The sequence below is a fragment of the Marmota flaviventris genome, chromosome 3, assembly GCF_047511675.1.
Source record: "Marmota flaviventris isolate mMarFla1 chromosome 3, mMarFla1.hap1, whole genome shotgun sequence".
Classification (NCBI taxonomy): domain Eukaryota; kingdom Metazoa; phylum Chordata; class Mammalia; order Rodentia; family Sciuridae; genus Marmota; species Marmota flaviventris.
In genome coordinates this window covers 165,442,381-165,462,410 of record NC_092500.1, presented here as the reverse complement: position 1 = coordinate 165,462,410, position 20,030 = coordinate 165,442,381, and the positions used below count along the sequence as shown (strand labels likewise).

The window sequence follows — 20,030 nt, the reverse complement described above, 5'->3', positions numbered from 1 at the left end:
ATTTACCCCCAATTTCCCTGATAAGGGCATGAAAATTATGTCTGCAGGCATCAAGCTGACAACTAGGGAAATACTTATTACTTACCCAACCAAATTGAAGCTTTTGGCCCTTTGAGCTGAAAGGAAGAACTGTGAGCCGCTTGTTCCATCAACAAACAATGGTTCTTTTAGAAACTCACCTTTGATGTGGGATCTCTCCCTCTATATCAGACCTTCTGTTCAAGAGTTCAGAGAGGTAGTCCTTAAAAACCCAGAAACTTTAGGATTTCTGTTCTCCTCACCTCATAAAACTTCTTCAATGAGCCCACCAGGCACAGCTTCAGGCTGTCCACAATCTCCTGATGAGGCATCTGGAATACCACTCGAGAATACCACTTAGTGAGCGTGCTGGGTGGGTGGGTGGGCAGACAGAGGGAGAGACAAAGAGAGGGGACAGTGAACAGACACTCACATAGGAAGGCATGGTCTGCATGTCACACACAGGTTTCTCTCTGAATTAAATCAATAAAATATCTAGTAAATGTATTTATGCATTGAGAACATGGAGGATATGGGAAAATACATTTAAGCCACATATAACATCAAAAATATAAAATTCTGAGTATTTGCTACAAAACTGCTTCCAAGAGGAAAAAAAAAAACCAACTACCTTATAGTCATCATAAATAAACAGTGACACAGCATATAATAAATTCTGTGTAGCAGCTCAAGAGAACTGGTTGAGATGTATTTGTTCTGATATAGGAAAATATCCAAAATATACATTTGAAGTGAAAAAAACACACTGAGAAATAATCTGCACAGTAATATCCTATTTGTACAAATTACAGACATATGTGTATATATCATATATATAAACAATCACATGCCACATAATATTATTTCAGTCAAAGACAAATTGCATATTTGACAGTGGGCTCATAAAATGACACTGCCTAGTGATGATGTGGACAATTTAATTTGTGTAAGTACACTCTATGATGTTCACACAAGCCACATATGACTGTATGTGTGTGTGTGGGTATACACACACACACATATGTGTATATCACATACATGTTAATGTATGTACAGAAGAGAATCTGAAAGCATATATACACCAAACCGTGGTGGTGGCTGGTAAAAGATAAACAATGAGGAAGACTCACATTCTCAATTTCTGCAGATACTGGGAATAAGCATATAAACAAATACCACCTCATTTCTTGGGGGAGCCAACAAGACAAGGCACAGCCTACACGCTCACAGGAGGCTGGGCTGCAGTGGGCAGCAAGCCTGGTAAAGAGGCTGCATTAAACAAATGCCATAAGAAGACAGAGGAGGGAGGAGGTTAGAACTATTCATATTATAAATACGCAGGACTCCAAAACATGTGCTGGATTTACAACATCAGGCATCAAAATGAGATAACCAAATACAATAGAACCAGTAGTACTTACAGATTGATGCTTGCAACGAAGCCAACCACAGAACGCATGCCTCTGCTGGGGTCATGGTAAACATCCATCCCAATCACCATTAATTGTTTCTAATTTAGAAAACAAAAACAAAAAGCAAACCCAAAATCTAAGCAATCCATTGCTCCATCTTTAATTATTATCTGAACCCCAAAGAAACCTCTCTCTAGGTTTACTAATTAAAACAAATTCTGGGAAAGAAAGATAAAGACTCCCATCGATTTAACATGTTCTTGGGCTTTGCAGTAGAAACTGCTCAATTCTTTCTTTATAAAGCCTCAGACTAGCAAAGGAGTGCAGCTATATTCTAGTGAACCATATTTAAGGACACTAAAAAGTGAATTTCATATAATTTTCGAGTATCATAAAATATATTTTTTTCAGCATTTAAAAAATGTAAAAACCATTCTTAGCTCATGGACTGGTCAAAACAGACAGTGAACCATTTAGACTCCTGGTAGCACTGAGGGCAGAAAAGACAACCAGAGGAGAGCACTAGGAGAAGAGCTGGAGAGCACTCTTTGGAGAGTTGAACTGAGGGAAGACACCTCAGCAGCACTCACCAGAGGAATATCCACTCCCCACAGCTCGCCTCCCAATTTACAGTTAATCTGAAGTAAAATTTTCTGAGCCACACTGCGAAGCCTGGTGGGTTGACCAATGGTTCGGACATTGATGACCTACAGTGATAACAGATACGGGAAAGGCAGGACATTATCAAACTCTCAGAAAAATGAATCATTTCCAAGTAAACACAGTTGTTCCTTTGTTCCAGAACCCCGAGAGTGCCAAACTCCACAACGCACAAGCCCATCATATGCAATGGCACAGGATGTGTACCTAACCTGCACACATCCTCCCATGTACTATAAATCACCTCTAGATGACTTACAATAATACAGTGTAATTGCCATGTAAATACAATATAATTGTCATGTGAATAGTTGTTTCAGCTTATTGTTTAGGGAATAAGCACAAGGAAAAAATTATACATTTTTGGTACAGACACAACTTTTCTAAGTATTTTCAATCCATGGTGGGTTGAAATCCACTGATGCAGAGCCCACAGATATAGAGGACTGACTGCACTACACTTAAGGAATTTGAGATAGCACACACTATGTTTGGGACTAATAATTCTAATTCTGGTGTCTCTAGGCATGTGTGTACATACATGAATACACACACATAACACAACAAAAAAAAAAAAAACCTCAACAAATGAAAACTTTTGGGCTGGGGATGTGGTTCAAGCGGTAGCGTGCTTGCCTGGCATGCGCAGGGTGCTGGGTTCGATCCACAACACCACATAAAAATAAAAAATAAAGATATTGTGTTCATCTAAAACTAAAAAATAAATATTAAAAAAAATGAAAACTTTCAAGAGCACTTGGTGCAGAGTGAAACTTTTTTTGAGGGGGTAGGAGTTTACTGAGGGTTGAACCCAGAGGTGTTTAACCACTGAGATATATCCCTGGTCCTTTATTTTTTATTTTACTTCATTGCTGAGGTTGGTCTTGAACTTGTGATCCTCATGTCTCAGCCTCCAGAGCTGCTGGGATTACGGGTATGCACCACCATGCTGGCTCATGGTAAAACCTTATTTATTTATTTATTTGTTTATAAAGAGAGAGACAGAGAGAGAGAGAGATTTTTTTTTAATATTTATTTTTTAGTTATCGGCGGACACAACATCTTTGTTTGTATGTGGTGCTAAGGATCGAACCCGGGCCGCACGCACGCCAGGCGATTGCGCTACCGCTTGAGCCACATCCCCAGCCCGGTAAAACCTCTTTTAAAACCCCACTCCCCACCAAGGAAAAACAGCCTTCTCCTCTCAAAGTGAAGCCTCCACTCTTAGAACTGATCAGGAAAAAAAAGAACTGAGCAGGAAGGTGTCCTTTTGAAGAACTACCTGCTCCTTGCCAGGTTACTCTCAACAGGGGACTCTTTTAGCCCAAAGCTCCAAGTAATGGCTTCCAATAGTTTTTATGGTCTTTTTGAACACATGCACTCATCTTCACAAACCTCAGAGGAGGCTGGGGCAGCTGCCTTGCCTCTTCTCCACTCTACTTACCTGTGAGGGCACTGGGGATTGCACACAGCACAGCTTCTTGATGGCCCCATAGAGATCATCACGTGTGCCCGTAATGATGCAAACAACCATCTGTATCTTCCCCTTGAAAAGATAAAGCATAAAGGATCACGTTCCCAAACTCTCTAGGGACTTTCATAGGACTGAGTTTGCAAAGTCATAGGACCTTTAAGATGGACAAAGAACTAAAGGACAGAAAAAGGCTCTTGAATCTGAATTAGCATTCATTTGGCTCAGGACTGCTCTTTATGGATGTGTGATGTTACTATTTACTATCTAGAGCTGGTCCTGATCACCAAAGATTTATTTACAAGGAGACTTTAGACCCTGGAAAAGGACCAGGTTTGAAAATATGCAATAGTTCTATTACTTGCTGCTTTCAATTCCCTGTAATGTGGTTGACCACTCTCTGAGGAAATGTGAAATGCAATACTATAAGAAAGGTTCAGAGTCAAATGCAGAAGTAATGATGTTACTACCAAGTCCACAGTAGCTACTCTTCACTCTCTGGTTAGGGAGAGAGAGATAATGCTGATAGCATCCCTCCTGTCAGTATCTTCTATCCCTCACTGCTTTAGAGAGCCAAAGTTGAGAACAGGATCTTCCAAAGTATGCAGCACTCAAGAGAAACAAGGTTGCCAATGCCCTATGTCAGACACTGCTATACATCCAAAGCAGTGGAACACTGCTCCTCATCAAGACCACTGTCTGAGTGTGGTGGTGCATGCCTGTAATCCAAGCAACTCAGAAGGCTGAGGCAGGATAACTGCAATTTACTGAGACCAGCCTCAGCAACTTAGTGAGACCCTGTCTCAAAATAAAATGTTAAAAAAAAGGACTGGGAATATATCTTAAGTACAGTGTCCCTGGGTTCAATCCCTTGTACAAAACAACAACAACAACAACAACATCTCTCTCTCTCTCTCTCTCTCTCTCTCTCTCTCTCTCTCTCTCTCTCTCAGATTGCACACTGGGAGCCAATGGGCTGGACACAGCAAACAGATGTGTTTGTTTAGTATCTATTGTGATTTATAAGTTTTTTTTTTAATTTAAACAAAGGGAGGTATATTTATATGCAAATCCTGAATTCTAACTTACACTGAAAAATGAATAATGAATCAATTTGGCAATGGTGAGCTTGTGTCTCTGGTCATAGGGATCACCCTCTTTAGTTACCACAGGTACCTCCTAGCCCTCTTCACTCACTGATGTTATTTATTATGCGGACCCTGCACACATCTGATTTTGTGATCTCTCACAAAGAGAACAATAAAACCGAATGCCCCGAAGATGAGAAAGAGACAGAGTACATGAGGTACATGTGGTGAGCATTATGAATGGTACTCATATCACACTACATGAAAACTATTGGCTATGTGCTCTCACACAGAAACACAAGAAGTTCTGAAATGGGAAGTCGTGTACTAAACTGGGCTAGTCCTCTGAAAGCAGAGCGGAACTCATCACTAACCATGCTGGAGGGAGGCCATGACAGAATATGACATACATGGGAAGCTGGGAGGAAATTATGAAGGGAACACCCAAGACAGGACATGAAAGCTGGGTGCCCTACCACACGCCTGTTAGTCCCAGCTACTTGGGAGGCTGATGTGGGAGGATAATTCGAGCCAAGGACTTTGAGGCCAACATGGGAAACAGTGAAATCCTATCTCAAAATCAGAGAGAGAGAGAGATCATGAGACTATGATCTATGAATGATACACCAAGAGAAGTGGGTCACAACAAGAAAACTAGGATGTCAAGATAATCAAATTCTAGGACTGATCTCATCAATTCAATTCACCAGTCTTCAATTCAAGGGCAAATTACTTCCAAAAATCTTTCTTCTGCCTTTGTCCTCTCCCTAGTCTTCTTCCTGTATTTTGTTTACAAACAGATTAAGAGCAGGAAGATCTGGACAGCTGAATTGTGAGTGCTATGACCTGTTCAACTCCAGGGTTCCAGATCAGTTATCAGGACCCAGTCAATGGGCCCTCAGCCAAGTTCATCACCAGAGCAATTCAAGTCTTGAGCCAGACCAGACAGTGACAGCTCAGTACTGAATAGTGAAAGATGGCACCTGGCCCAAGTAGTTATTATCTGAGCACAACATGTTCTATAGATAATGAACTGAAGTCAAGTCAGCTATTCTCCTAGCCAAGTACGTGAGAAAAAGAACACTAGAATGAGTGAGGGTGCCAACACAAAATGAGAGAAACAAAAATAACCAAAGGGCATTGAGAATACTTCCTCAGCTCAGTACTTCATGTGCAACTCAGAGGTTCCGTGACATCATCAATAGCAGACTGTAATCAAGCATTGACAATTGAGTAATCAAGTATTTTAAAACAGAGATCCTATACATTTACTCAAATTAAGTTAATTTATTACCTCAACTCCCAGCATGGACTGAATGGTTCTGATATAGGTCTCTATTCGATCATCCTTCAGTTCGACCCAGGCCGGTGGGCTCATGCGCATACCAATGGGGCCAGCTATTTTCTCTAACATGTTAACCAGTTCTCTGGCCTGATCAATTGCTCTCTTTGGGTAAAAGAGTGCCCAGAAATGCATGGGGATCTAGGAACAACCACAAGCTGTTTTTAGTATTTCTTACAATTTAAAACATACCAAACTCACACTCAGGAGATTTTATTATAGAGAATAAATTACTTTCACTTACCCTGCTTAAGTCCGGTCTTATCTAATTCCTACTAGCCACATGAATGTATAAGTAAACTCTGACATATTCTCACAGTGGAATACTATTCAAAAGATGTATACAACCACAATATAGATGAAATTTATGAATATAAGACTGAAAAATAGCCAGATATAAAAGAACATACATTCCATGAGTCCATGTATATATGAAGTACAGGAAAACCCAAATGAATTGTACTTATACTGTGACCATATCAGGACAGTAGTTATTCTGAATGTGTGGGGAGGGTTCAGGGGTAGACTAACTGGGAGCATGGAGGGATGCTGGAAAGTTCTGTTTCTTAACCCCTGGTGCTGATTACACAAGTTTATTTAATTTGTGAAAATTCATCAAGCTATATACTTATAAGTGTGCCGCTTCTTTAAATACATTTCAATTAAAATCTCAAAAATTTTTAAATAGAAATATTTTATACATGGCCACAAAGACCAGGCTGGTCAAAATACTTAGAAATAATTATATACCACTTTGTTATTTGATTCAAATAGCTAATATGCCAGTTGCCTTGGTGGGGTACTGTTTTGACTTCTTTCAAGGATAAAAACACCTCCTGCCCTCAGTGAAAAAGAGGGAGAAAGGAGAAAGAAAGAAGGAAGAAAGGAGGAGAGTGGGCCATGAGCTGGCATAAGATGAATTACTATGGCAACAATTTCCTTCTCTACTTCCCATAACAACTCCTCCTCTGCTTTGTTTGAAGGACCCTTGTTTAATAGGGAATTTAGAATGGAATTCAGTGGTACTTTCTCTCATTTCTGTTTCCAAATTTCAGTACTCTGGGGATAATGGTTTTCTCTCTCTCTCTCTCTCTCTCTCTCTCTCTCTCTCTCTCTTTTTTTTTTAGAGAGAGAGAGAGAGAGAGAATTTTTTAATATTTATTTTTTAGTTCTCGGCGGACACAACATCTTTGTTTGTATGTGGTGCTGAGGATCGAACCCGGGCCGCACGCATGCCAGGAGAGCACGCTACCATTTGAGCCACATCCCCAGCCCATGGTTTTCTCTTTATCCCTTCAAAAATCACTTACAGTTAAGATGGAAAGGTCTCTGGTTACTTCCTTAATCCAGTTTAGGTCCTGAGATGTGATAAATGAAGTATTTCTTAAGTTAATTCTTTCCATTGGTAGAACACGTCCTTCAATCTAAACAGAATATAAAGTATCTATGACTTTATTAAGCATTCATCTATGAACACTACATGGGAAAACACTGATTCTGATGACTCTGAGGCCTAGTCATCTCTACCTCATAGATTTGCCCTGTTACAACTTTTGAGAATAGCAGAAAAATGAAACTTCTATCAGCAAGATCCATGTCAATCGAAATCTGGACAAATGTGGGTAAAATGCTTCATAGGTACTATTCTTTCACGGTATCCCAAGAAAAGGGTTGGAAAACATTATCTCCTTAGAACCAGTGAGTGGAGGCATAAAATATAAAGTATTTTATGGGAAACTTGAAAAGAGAAAATTAAAGGCAAAATTTCTTAATAAGATAAAAAGAGGCAACACCCTCACCCTATTTAATTAATTTTTTCAGGTTTGGGGATTCTGCTTCAGATTTGCCATGCTAGGAAAATGCTCTACCACTGAATTACATCCTTAGTCCCTATTTAATTTTTTTTTAACTCAACCATTATCCTCATTTTACAGATATGGAAACAAAGAGATGCTAAGCAACTAGATCAAGACAACCAAGATGACAGGGATTAGAGCAACTCAGGCAAACCCAGATGGAAAAGGCCACCAGATAATTCCAGTATACAAGCTGGAGACCTCTTAGGTCTACAGAAGGAATAACAGTAGCATATTCAAGGAAACACAAATTAATTAATTGAGAAAAAACAACTTGGGGAATAAAAGAACAACAACAACAACATAAAAGGAAACGGAAAGACATACAGAACTTTAATAATAATTTGGGTTGAAAAACTAAATTAAAGTAAGTTGTCAGTGAATACTCATTCCTCTTGATGTCTATCTGACCAGAAATTATTAGCTTAGATCCCTTGAAAATACAGAGGGAAAAAAAAATCTGTAAATGATACTAGCATATTAAGTCAAGGAAATTTAAGTACCATCTAATGAAAAAAAAAAGGTATAAGAATAAAGCAAAAACTCCACAATGAATTCAAACGAGGAGGCTGTCAGCTGGCCTCACACGGCTCTAGAACCTCGGCTGATTCTGTTCCTGCACCTTCACATCTTCTGGTTTACCTTGTGCACATCCTTTTGTAGACAGAGGCCCCAACGTGTCAGTTCGTTGTTGGCCGTCTCATTCTTTGAAATTCTCTGTAGTAAGCATTCTAAAGCGTTATGGTGCTGTTTGGGGCTCAGGTTGATCTGCTGGGTCAAATCCTAAATAGAAGTAAAATGGAGATAATAAGTTAAAGTATTGGGCTGGGGGCGTAGCTCAGAGGTAGCGCATTTGCCTAATGTGTACAAGGCCCTGGGTTCAATCCCCAGCACTGACACACACACACACAAAATGTAAATATTAATTTATCTTATATGAAGTTAGATATACAAACCCAAATGTGTCTGAAATATTTCCATAAACCTCTTTAGGTTTGGGGGATGCTGTTTCATATTTGCCATACCAGGAAAATGCTTTACCACTGAATTACATCCTTAGTCCCTATTTAATTTTTTTAACTCAGCAGAAATTTTCAAATATCATGGAGGACTTTTGTAAATCTTTCTCAGAAACGTGAAAAAGGTATACATTAAAACTTGAATAATAAAAGAATTTTAAAGGTTACTGACTTTTTCTTATGAGATCTAAATCTTTTAGCTTCCTCAAAGCTTGTTCTAAATTTAGAAATTCCAAACAGAGTCTATGAAAAAAGACTCAAGCAAAAAGGGCTTGAGTACACCTATTTAAAATTTGAGAAAAGTCAGAGGAAAAAACATATGCCAGCGTCCAGCCATACACAACAAAAGAGCAAACCACATCCAGTCTTACACTTTGTCACACTATACTAGCCATTCTGATGTCAGCACAAGGCACTTTTTGCCCAGAACTTGCCACAGTGTTGACCCATATGGGTGCCTGCTAAATACTTTTATTGAGTAATATCTAGCAAGTGTATATGAAGATTCTGAATCACATGAGTTCTTTATTTGTTCTTTTTGGACTAATGAGTTGTACAGCTGCTGTGCAGAACAACAGCTATGGGGCTATCTAGATAGCTCTGTGATCATAAAGTCATTAGGTAACTAGCAGTTGTAAAGAAGGGGCCTTGACCTACATAATCATAGAAGAAGGTAACAGAGAAGAAAGAAATCTCCCACAGGAATATTCAGCTTCACTCCAAGATCTTTAGGATACTAATAAAAATTTGACGTGGCATTTAAGTCTAGGACAGGCAAGGAAAGCAAGATAGCAGAGTAGCTCAAGCATGGACCCTAGAGTGGCAGGCAGTGGGTGGAAGCTCAGCCACACACTGCCTGGGAGGGGTACTGTCCCTACCTCTGCTTCTCAGCTAGTTCTGGCTAGTTCACAGTCCCGGCACCTCACAGCCCTGTGAGACAAATGTCTATATTCATCTTCTCACTGACTTTTTGCTTGTCTTCTCCATACCTTCAAACAATCGGAAGGCATGCTATTATCTTTTAGTTCTCTCCAGAACCTCATGTGCAGTCACATGGCCAGTCACCCATCATCCATATCTTCAGGATGGAGACAGGGCTGTTTAACTTTGAAATTCAGTCCCTCTGCTGCCCTAATTACCTCAAAAGGAAGCTGTGACATGCTTTTCCACATCAGTGGGGGAAGAGTCACAGATCATGTTTCTGATAGAGGAGTTTGAAAGAAAGGGCTTGCCCAGGTGACAACACAAGCCACAGTGAGAGCCAGAATCTGGTCCAGTTCTAAGTCAAACTGCTAGCTCAGGTGACCACTCAACACAGGAGGAGTTTTCCCCCTGGAAACAGTAGATGCCAACCTTCATGGCTCTGAAGTCCTTCTTCATCTTCTCTGGGATCCCAGTCATGAAGGAAAGCTCGGGCAACAGGAGGATTTCGCCTTTTAGCAGCTTTGGAGAGAGAACAGAGAGGGAGGGCAAGCAGTGAAGGAGGCTGGCAACACTCTGGCCCAAGGAAGCATGGCCAGGCCACAGCTTATACTGAGGAGCACAATCATGTCACCGGTTGTCCCCTCAGTCACAATACAAACAGCCTGCTATAGAGGGTAAAAGGAAAAATAATGAAACTGTCAAAAAAAGAGGGAAACCTAGAAAAACAAAACATACTTTTCTGCCTGGCCTCAAGACAATGGGAAGGCAACCCATCAAGCTGTGTGCCTCTCTTTCCTTTCATCCTGATCCTATCCTCCTATTTAAGGCACGGAGTCAGGTGACAGGGTACTCTCCTCCCCCCAGGGCCCTACCCCACTTAAACATACCTTCCCTACTGGATCCAGAGGTTTTAATGTCTATGCACAGGACATTCGCCTTATCCCTTTTATCTAAATTGTTCATGTGGATATTTAGCTCCTCCTTGTGGGGACTTCAAGAGCAAATCCTACCAGTGTGATGCAGCAACTCTTGCCAGATGAGACCAAAAACCTTGCCCAGCTTCCCCACCACACAGTAACCACAGCTCCACAGCTCCCTTGAGGCTTGGGGTATGATCCAAGCAGCTACCTTGCCCTGGAAGTGTAAGTTAGGCAATACACTCACTGTCCCGCGGTTATTCTGTCTCTCACTGGGCCTGTGAATCAGCAGCGGCTGGTCTTCTTCCTTAATTGTGATTCCATAGTTTTTGCTAGAGCAGGGACGAGGCAGAAAAATTTTCAGGAGTGACATCGATATTCTTACAGCAACACACACTGAGTCTCTGTCTGTTACCAGGATCAAGGCTTATAATTCACATAAAACCCTTGTGTCAAGAATCCATTGGAAAAGGATAATGGACAAAGTAGGCTTGAGTCACAATGCAATTAAAGAGGAGAACTAAGGCTAATGTCCAGGAAAGAAATATGTTAACAACTTCCTCAGGCTAATGGGCTCAGACAACTTTTTTAGGTGAAAAGTTAGTTGAATAATTAAGGACTGGAATTTAATGTCTCCAACCAGGCTAAAATTCTAACAAAACCAGGTAAGGAAATACAATTAATTTATGTAGTAATTTCCCAAAGTATTAAAAGAATGGAAACTGTCAGGACAGCACATTCAGGTCAACCCCATAAACAAGCTCACTGGATCTTAGGTACGTTACCAATCCCATTTTTTTTTTCCATTTCAGAGGAGGTTTTTATTTTTATTTTTATTTGTTCTAATTAGTTATACATGACAGCAGAATACATTTAGTTTCATTGTACATAAATGGAGCACAACTTTTCATTTCTCTGGTTTTACATGATGTAGAGTTGTACCATTTGTGCAATCATACTTGTACCTAGGGTACTGATGTCCTTCTCATTCTACCATCTTTCCTACCCCCATCCCCATTCTCCTCCCTCCCCTTTGCCCAATTCATAGTTCCTCCATTCATTCCATGCCCCTTTCCCCCATTATGGATCAGCATCCACTTATCAAAGAGAATATTCAGCCTTTGTTTTTTTGCCAAATTCATTATTTTAATAATGAAGTTGAATGTTATTATGGAACTCAATATCCTCTAAACCCCACCCCACCCTTGGGCCAAATCCAATCTCTTCTTTCTACCTGTAGTATTCCAGGAATGTGATTTCCTTCCCATCAGACATTGTGAAGCTATCTTTTGGAGTCTTATTCCAATCTACATCATCAATACGATAGGTGCGATTGTTGTATCGGGTGATAATGATATTGCCAACCAGAAGCTTACTGCACTCGTCTTGGAAGTTTTCCTTGCTCTGCTGATACATGGCATGCCTTTGGAAAGAGGTAAGGGACTTTTGGATCATGTTTGCACAGACAGGGTAATATGAAAGGAACAGAGGACACAAGTAAGTAATTTAGGGACCTAATGATCTCATTATAGCTCTATGACACCAGAGGGCCCCAGTTGTGTCTTTTAAGAGAGGGACTCTTGCCTTTCTCCTTTTTAATTTTAACACACACACACACACACACCAAAAAAAAAAAAAAAGATAATGAAAAGATAAAAATCATATTAAAAGCAACAACAAATTAAAATTCACTGTATTCTGTAACATAAGGTACTTATATCACAAAACAATTATTTTGCATTATCACTAGGATAAAGTACGCAAACAGGACAAGAAAATCATTCCTTAAGCCACACATGCCCTTTCCTAGTTGAAGAAAGAAATTATAATACAAAGTACTCATCACAAGGCAAGCATTGATACTGGCATTAAAGATCCAGAGGTAAGTCAGATACAGTGGCACACACCTATGATCCCAGCAGCTCAGGAAGCTAAGGCAGGAGGATCCCGAGTTCAGAGCCAGCCTCAGCAATTTTGCAAGGCACTAAGGAACTTAGGGAGACCCTGTCTCAAAATAGCAAGGGCTGGGGATGTGGTTAAGTGCCCCTGGGTTCAATCCCCTGTACCAAAAAAAAAAAAAAAAACAGTGATGAGAAGACCTGAGATAGACAAATGTCCTCTTGAGTGACCCATATAGCAGGACTATGACCAAGGCAGCACAGGAAACTCACAGATGCCACATGTAAAGGCACTTGGGGAAGTTGAGCAACATTTACAGAAGGAGCTACTGAGAGGAGAAGAGTGCCATACAAATGGCTGGGACAGAGATATCAGCAACTCTCCAGGCAGAGGAAGGGTGGCAGACAATCAGGGTTTGGGGATGGGGTGGAAGTGGGACTTTACCCTGTGGCTAGTGTCACTCATGATATATTCTTCACGAACTATAGTCTCTGAGAGGTTGATTGGGGGTGGGGGCGGTGTCCACAATCAGAAAGTTGAGGCCTCCTGCATCTTATAACGCCTTTTACAGATGCACAGCGTCCATTACCACATCAGGACATGCAGAAACACACTGAGTTTATTTTCCTCCAATTTACTGAACCACAGATTCCTCCCCAGCCTTTTAATTTTCACCTCAGAATATTTACTACTATTCTGGGTAATGAGTATTCTACAGAACCTGCCTTAAGAAAGCCTGCAGTAAATGAAAAACCTCAGAGATTTCAACACCAACTCCAGACTCGGGAGCCAACTGTACAGATTCAAAGCTGGGCTCTGCTACTTACTAGCTGTTAAGACTTTTTTTTTTTTTTTTTGGTACCAGGGATTGAATTCAGGGACACTTAACCACTGAGCCACAACACAAGTTGCTGAGGGCCTTGCTAAACTGCTGAGACTGTCTTCGAACTTGCAATCCTCCTGTCTCAGACTCCCAAACCACTGGGATTATAGGCATGCAGCACAACACCCAGCTTAGTTTGTGAGACTTTGAACAAGTTATTTAATCTCTTTATGCCTCAGTTTCCTCCTGTGGCATCAGTACAAGCACCTAACTCATGCTCTTGAGAGAACAAAATGACTCTATAAATATAAAACACTCAGATCTGTGCCTATCAAAATAATAAAACTGAATGTTTGCAAACATTATCATTGCTATGAGTACCGTTAGTGCTTAATACACATCAGATACAATATGTGTGTGCTTGATGTTTTAAATGAATGGATTATTAGAAAGAGTTAACAAGGCCCACCAAAATGTATGGCCTTTTTATCTCAGTTTGAATACACAGACTGCTAAAGACAGTTCAGAATAGACATGTAATTAGGAAAGTCAGAAGCAACTACTATTATAGAGGCCACATTTAAACAATTTTCAAGTTATAATTTATTCTCATAGCCCTGTGATAATTTTCATTTTCTCTCACCAAATCCCTTTCCCCTGACTATAGAAAATGGGTGCTAAATTTGGAAGACTTTCAAGAAAATGCTAAAAACGAATTGAAGATTACAGAAAATAAGGAATATAGGCCGGTATCTTGTGATTCCAATATCAAATATTAGAGAATAAAAAAACCACTGACTTTGCACCTATCTTACTTTTCTTTTCTTTTTTTTTTAATATTTTATTTATTTATTTTTTTTAGTTTTCGGTGGACACAACATCTTTGTTTGTATGTGGTGCTGAGGATTGAACCTGGGCCGCACGCATGCCAGGCGAGCACGCTACCGCTTGAGCTACATCCCCAGCCCCTTACTTTTAATTCTTAAAAAAAAAAAATAACTGTTTTTTTTTGGTAAAATGTTATTTGCTTAAATATTTTCATTCATTTACACACACACACACACGTTTTAAACTAAGATATATATCAAAACAGACATACTTGGGAGTTACTGCATAATAGGCACAGTTTCTATTTAAGATGATGAAAAGTCCTAGAGATACAGAGTGAGGATAGTGGTCCAGCATTATAAATGCACTTAATGTCACTAAGTTATCTCTACTAAAGTAGAGAAGTGCTTCTGACCTTGCACTTCTATTTTTTGTTTATTTGTTTTTGTTTTGGTGCTGGGGATTGAACCCCAGACCTTGTGCATGCCAGGCAAGCGCCCTACCATTAAGCCACACCCTCAGCCCTAAGTTATCATTTTGAAATGGTTGAAATGGTGATTTTTGTGCTAAAATAGTAAATGTTATATATATATAACATAGAATTTAAAGCAATTTTAAAACACATAGTAGGGTTAGGGATGTGGCCCAGTGGTAGAGCACTTGCCTAGCATGCATGAGGCTCTGGGGTTGAACCCCAGCATCCACTCCCCTGGCCAAAAAAGAAAAAAAAAAATCACAGCAATTTTATTTTAGTTTTTTTTTTTAACCTCTTATGGTCCTCCCCCACCTTAATTTTTTTTCTTTCATTCTTTTTTTTGGTACTGGAGATTGAATCTAGGGTGCTGAACCACTAAGCCACATCCTCAGCCCTTTTTATATTTTTTGAGACAGGGTCTGGCTAAGTTGCTTAGGCTTTGCTTAATTTCTGAGATTGGTCCTGAACTTGCCATCATCCTGCCTCAGCCTCCCAAATTGCTGGGATTATAGGTGTGCACTACCACCTCAACAATTTTAAAATGTTTAAAAACAGGTATCATTGGCAAAAACTAATTTTCTCAAAAATGATCAAATGACATAGTATGTGTAACTTGTTAAAAATGCTTTCTAGGTCATGCACTATGATTTATTTTTCCTGCCTACAGTTGACCTGGGCACAGTGGTGAACACCTATAATCCCAGCAACTGGGGAAGCTGAAGCAGGAGAATTACCATGTTTGAGGCCACTGCAGACAAGTTAGTGAGACCACATGTCAAAATAAAATAAAAAGAAGGGCTGGGGATGAAGCTCAGAGATTTGAATCCATTCCCCAGTACCAGAAAAAACAACAACAGAAAAAAAACATGAGGGGTTGGGATTGTGGCTCAGCAGTAGAGCGCTTGCCTGGCACATGCAAGGCTCTGGGTTCAATTCTCAGCACACATAAAAATAAAATAAAGATATTGTGTCCAACTACAACAACAAAAAAAATGATATTTATTAAAGAACAGACATCTGAGTTGAAAAAAATTAATTAGAGGAACAGGTATTCAAACACACATCATACAAAGAGACAGTGAGGTGGTAAAGCTAACTACTCTCTAAAAATAATATTAGAGATTTTATTTCAGAACCTTTTATGAATTTTGGCTTCCTGTTTATACCATGTTGATCAACAGTACATATGGTTTTATGTTTATTTTTGTTCTGAAGTACTGGGGAGTGAACCCAGAGCCTCATGCATGCCAGGCAAGCATTCTACCACTAAGCTATACCCTCAAGCCCTGTATTCATTTTTTTCCCCCTGGACCTAATGAACAAGGCCACTGTTCATTACGATTTTTATTTTTTCTCGTTAGAGATACATGAGTATATTTAAACATATCATTTATACATGGAGTATAACATTTCTAGTTAGGATTCCATTCCCCCTTTCTCTCTCTCTCTCTCTCTCATTTTTTTTTTTTTTTTTTTTAGCATGCATGAAGCCCTGGGTTCAATGCTCAGCAACAACAAAAAAATTCAGGAGTTCTAGCCAATGCAGTATTCAGGGGGAAATTATAGTTTTAAATTACCTAAGAACCTACCTCAGACATTTATGACAAAAGTGTCAAGGTAAATTAGTAAGGATACTCAAGTTGGAAGTACATTAGACCAGAACACAAACTTCTAACATTTGGTCAAATTCATGAGAGCAGTCCAATCTTGTCAAAATTTGCAAAAGGTGTTTATTCAGTCCATATTCCGTGGTCAATGACAGTTGAGTTACTGATCTCACAGCCCCTTCCTATCTGAGGCTGGACTCTGAGATAGAGTTTCCAAATTCCTGGATGACCTTAGTACTTTTCTTTTTTCGGGGGAGAGGGAGTACTGGGGATTGAACTCAGGGACTCAAGGGCACTCAACCACTGAGCCACGTCCCCAGCCCTATTTTATATAGAGACAGGGTCTCACCAAGTTGCTTAGCACCTTGCTGATGCTGAGGCTGGCTTTGAACCCGTGATCTTCCAGAGCCTCTGGGATTACAGGCATATGCCACTATGCCTGGCTAGTGCTCTTCTTTCTTGTTCAGCATGAGTTTGCCTAAGTCAAAGTCTGGACCTCATCCTGGAAAAAGGTCTGCTTCTTATATCAAGGTACACTACAACCCTAACTCTTGCACTCTCCTTTGTACTTGTAAAAAACATTGTGACTTAAAATTACAATGACGAGAGTAAGACATATTGGCATGTACCTGTACTTAGCAATTGGGAGCTGAAACAAGAGGATCTTTTTTTTTAATATTTTATTTTTTAATTGTAGTTGGACACAATATCTTTATTTTTATGTGGTGCTGAGGATCAAACCCAGGGCCTCACATATGCTAGGCAGCGCTCTACCACTGAGCCACAACCCCAGCCCACAAGAGGATCTTTTGAGGCCAGGATTTTGAGACCAGTCTGGACAACATGATGAGACCTTATTGTTGTTCTAAAATTAGAGTGGTCTAAGCACACATGGGACATTCACAAGTTTTTGTTTCTTGAATTTCTTCTAGAATATCTTTTTCTTCTGTGCTAACTTCCCTTCTGCTTTAGGAACAATCTGGTATTTCTCAGTGTGGATCCCTGTGTGGCTTCGGAAGCCCATATACAGGTTAATCCTACTAAGAGCTGTTAAGTGAAGAGGCTTTGCTCAATGACCAGAGAAAGTACATCTAACCCCTTACATTCAACATTACTCTCTGTATTATGAAGCATGTGCACCAAAGATTGGCTTTGGGGGCCATCAACCCTACGTCCAGCCCCATTATGTGTCCTGGAAACACTTATAAACTCCACCATTGTAAGGATAGAATGGAACATATTGTTTTTTTACAGTGACACTGTTCAGCCAGGCACCTGCCTATAATCTCTGCAACTAAAGGCAGGAAGATCACAAGTTCAATGCAGCCTCAGAAACACAGTGAGACCCTATCTCAAAATAAAAATAAGGCCTGCGATAAAGTTCAGGGGTAAAGTGCTCCTAGGTTCAATCCAAAGAATCACAAAAAAAAAAAAAAAAAAAAGAGTAAATAAAGTGACAGTGTTCAGATACTTGGCAGTCTCTATAATATGTATATCCTTAATAGCCTGAGCAGTCACAGGTGTTTTTAAAGTAAACACAAAGATTTTAACCTATTTGCATGATTTTGTGGGGTTTTCTGGATCAAGTGAATAGCAATCCATTTTCATAGATCATCTCAGACTGCTTTGAGGGGAATAAATTCTCATATATGACATCCAAAGTACAAGTAACAATAGGTCTTTATCAAAACTTAAAAAATTTCATTTCAAAGGGTACTGTGAAGAAAGTAAAAAGGCAATCCATATAATAAGAGAAAATATTTCCAAATTATACATCTGATAAGAGATCTGTACTAAAATACATAAAGAACTCTACAGCTCAATAACAAAACAATATGAAATTGGGCAAAGAAACTAAACTGATACCTCTCCAAGAAGATACACAAATGGCCAATGGATATATGAAAAAAATACTAGACATCATTAGTCATCAGAGAAATGCAAATCATGAATGGAGATATGTTGGAGTCTGTAGGCAGGTCGGGGTGGCGCCTGGCATTTTGCCAGGGGCATGTTGGAGTTCGTGGACGGGTCTGGATGGTGCCTGGCAGAATGCCAGAGGGAGTGGTTTGGGAAGTGACAAAAGCGGGCCATTAAGTGTGGAGATTCCTTATTGGTTGACTGATGTATCTAGTTTATGCTAATTAGATAAGCTGTGTGGAATGTATAAATACTGCTCCTGTCCTGGAATAAACGGCTTCCACTCCTGCTGTATCAATCTACACAAGTTGTTAGTCATCCCCCGGTTATTTTGCTGCAGCCAGACTTCGGCAGAGATATCACTTCACACATTGTGAACTATCTGTTGGTGCAGCGAATTGTGGTAGTGCTGGCGTATCTTTGCTGATGGTGTCACCGGTGATACAATATTTCCAAAGGAGCCGTCAACTGGCTTGGTGTCGTGGCATTTCTGTATCCTCCTCCCTTCTGCTAGTGATGGTCTAAAATTTGGGGGCCAACAGAGGTGAGGCAAAGAAGGTCACCCCCCCACTGGCACCAAGGCCAAATTTGGGGGCCAACAGAGGTGAGGCAAAAGAACCTCACCCCCCCCACTGGTGCATAGGCCTATCCACAAGTATGGCTGTATGCTGGTCCAGTAGTCAGTGATGGGTATGATCCAACTGCAGTGGTACCAACCTAAGACAGGAGGCTGACGCCTAGAAGTCAGCTCATCCGATGATGGGTAAGGACCATATGTTGTATTGGACAACCTAACAGGCACGGTCCCTAAGCCACATTGCTTGTTGTTTAATTAAACAGAAGGGGGGAGATGCTGAGAGCCATAGCCAAGTAGGAATGACACATGGCATTTTTGGTTGAAAGGTGACACCAGCAAGCCACTGAGATGATAATGATTATGTTAAGATGTGCATTCAATTGGAGATTAGACCCCTGCTGTCTGCCTAGGCCTGCTACTTTGGAGCTCTTTCGGGACTCCTGGAGAGTTCCCATTGGTTGGGGAAGTGCGGTAGGAGGGAATTCCGGAGGAGGGATTTCCTGTTGGATTAGTGTGTCCCGAGAGAACGGGCGTGCGTGGTTCATGGGAGAATTCCCGGGGAGCGTGTGTGGAGTGGCATTGGCGGGAGTTTTGGAAATAAAGTTTGTTTCTGCTTGAGTGGCTCGTGATTTTGTGCCCAGACAGACTGCGGCACAGGACAGTTAGAATTAAAAATAGACAACAAGTATTGGCAAGGATGTGGACAAACAGGGACCATCCTATATAGCTGGTGGGGATATAAAATGGTCTATCGGCTCTGGTAAACAATCTTCCAGCCCTAAATGGTTAAACAGAGCACATGACCTGACAATTCCACTTCAAGATATCTATACAAGAAAAATAACAGCATATGTTCAAACAAAAATTTGTACATGAATCATTATTCATAATAGCCAAAAGGCAAAAACCCAAATGACTATCAACTAACAAATGGAAAAACAATTTACAAAATATATATTGATACAGTGAAATGTTATTCAGCTGCTAAAAGGAAAAATACTGATAAATGCTACAGCATGGGTGGACCGCGAAAACATTATGCTGCCAGGTATGGTCACTGTAATCCCAGCAGGTTGGGAGGCTGAGGCAGGAGGATTGTGAGTTTAAAGCCAGCCTTAGCAACTCAGTAAGGCCCTGAACAACTTAGTAAGACCCTGTCACAAAATAAAAAGGGCTGGGGATGTGGCTCAGTGG

At 40.3% G+C, this 20,030-nt stretch overlaps 1 protein-coding gene across 1 annotated transcript in view; it reads right to left on the bottom strand.

Moving 5' to 3' along the window:
- Window positions 1-20,030, bottom strand: part of Piwil2 (piwi like RNA-mediated gene silencing 2) — a 50,637-nt gene that overhangs the window by 16,882 nt on the left and 13,725 nt on the right. Inside the window, exons 10-19 of the mRNA XM_027927110.2 lie at window positions 11,942-12,130; window positions 10,955-11,039; window positions 10,220-10,309; window positions 8,490-8,630; window positions 7,302-7,415; window positions 5,944-6,132; window positions 3,535-3,636; window positions 2,021-2,137; window positions 1,440-1,528; window positions 282-387 (exon numbers count right to left, since the gene is read on the bottom strand). Coding sequence (XP_027782911.2) covers window positions 282-387; window positions 1,440-1,528; window positions 2,021-2,137; window positions 3,535-3,636; window positions 5,944-6,132; window positions 7,302-7,415; window positions 8,490-8,630; window positions 10,220-10,309; window positions 10,955-11,039; window positions 11,942-12,130 — 1,222 coding nt within the window. The remainder of the gene's footprint in view (window positions 1-281; window positions 388-1,439; window positions 1,529-2,020; window positions 2,138-3,534; window positions 3,637-5,943; window positions 6,133-7,301; window positions 7,416-8,489; window positions 8,631-10,219; window positions 10,310-10,954; window positions 11,040-11,941; window positions 12,131-20,030) is intronic.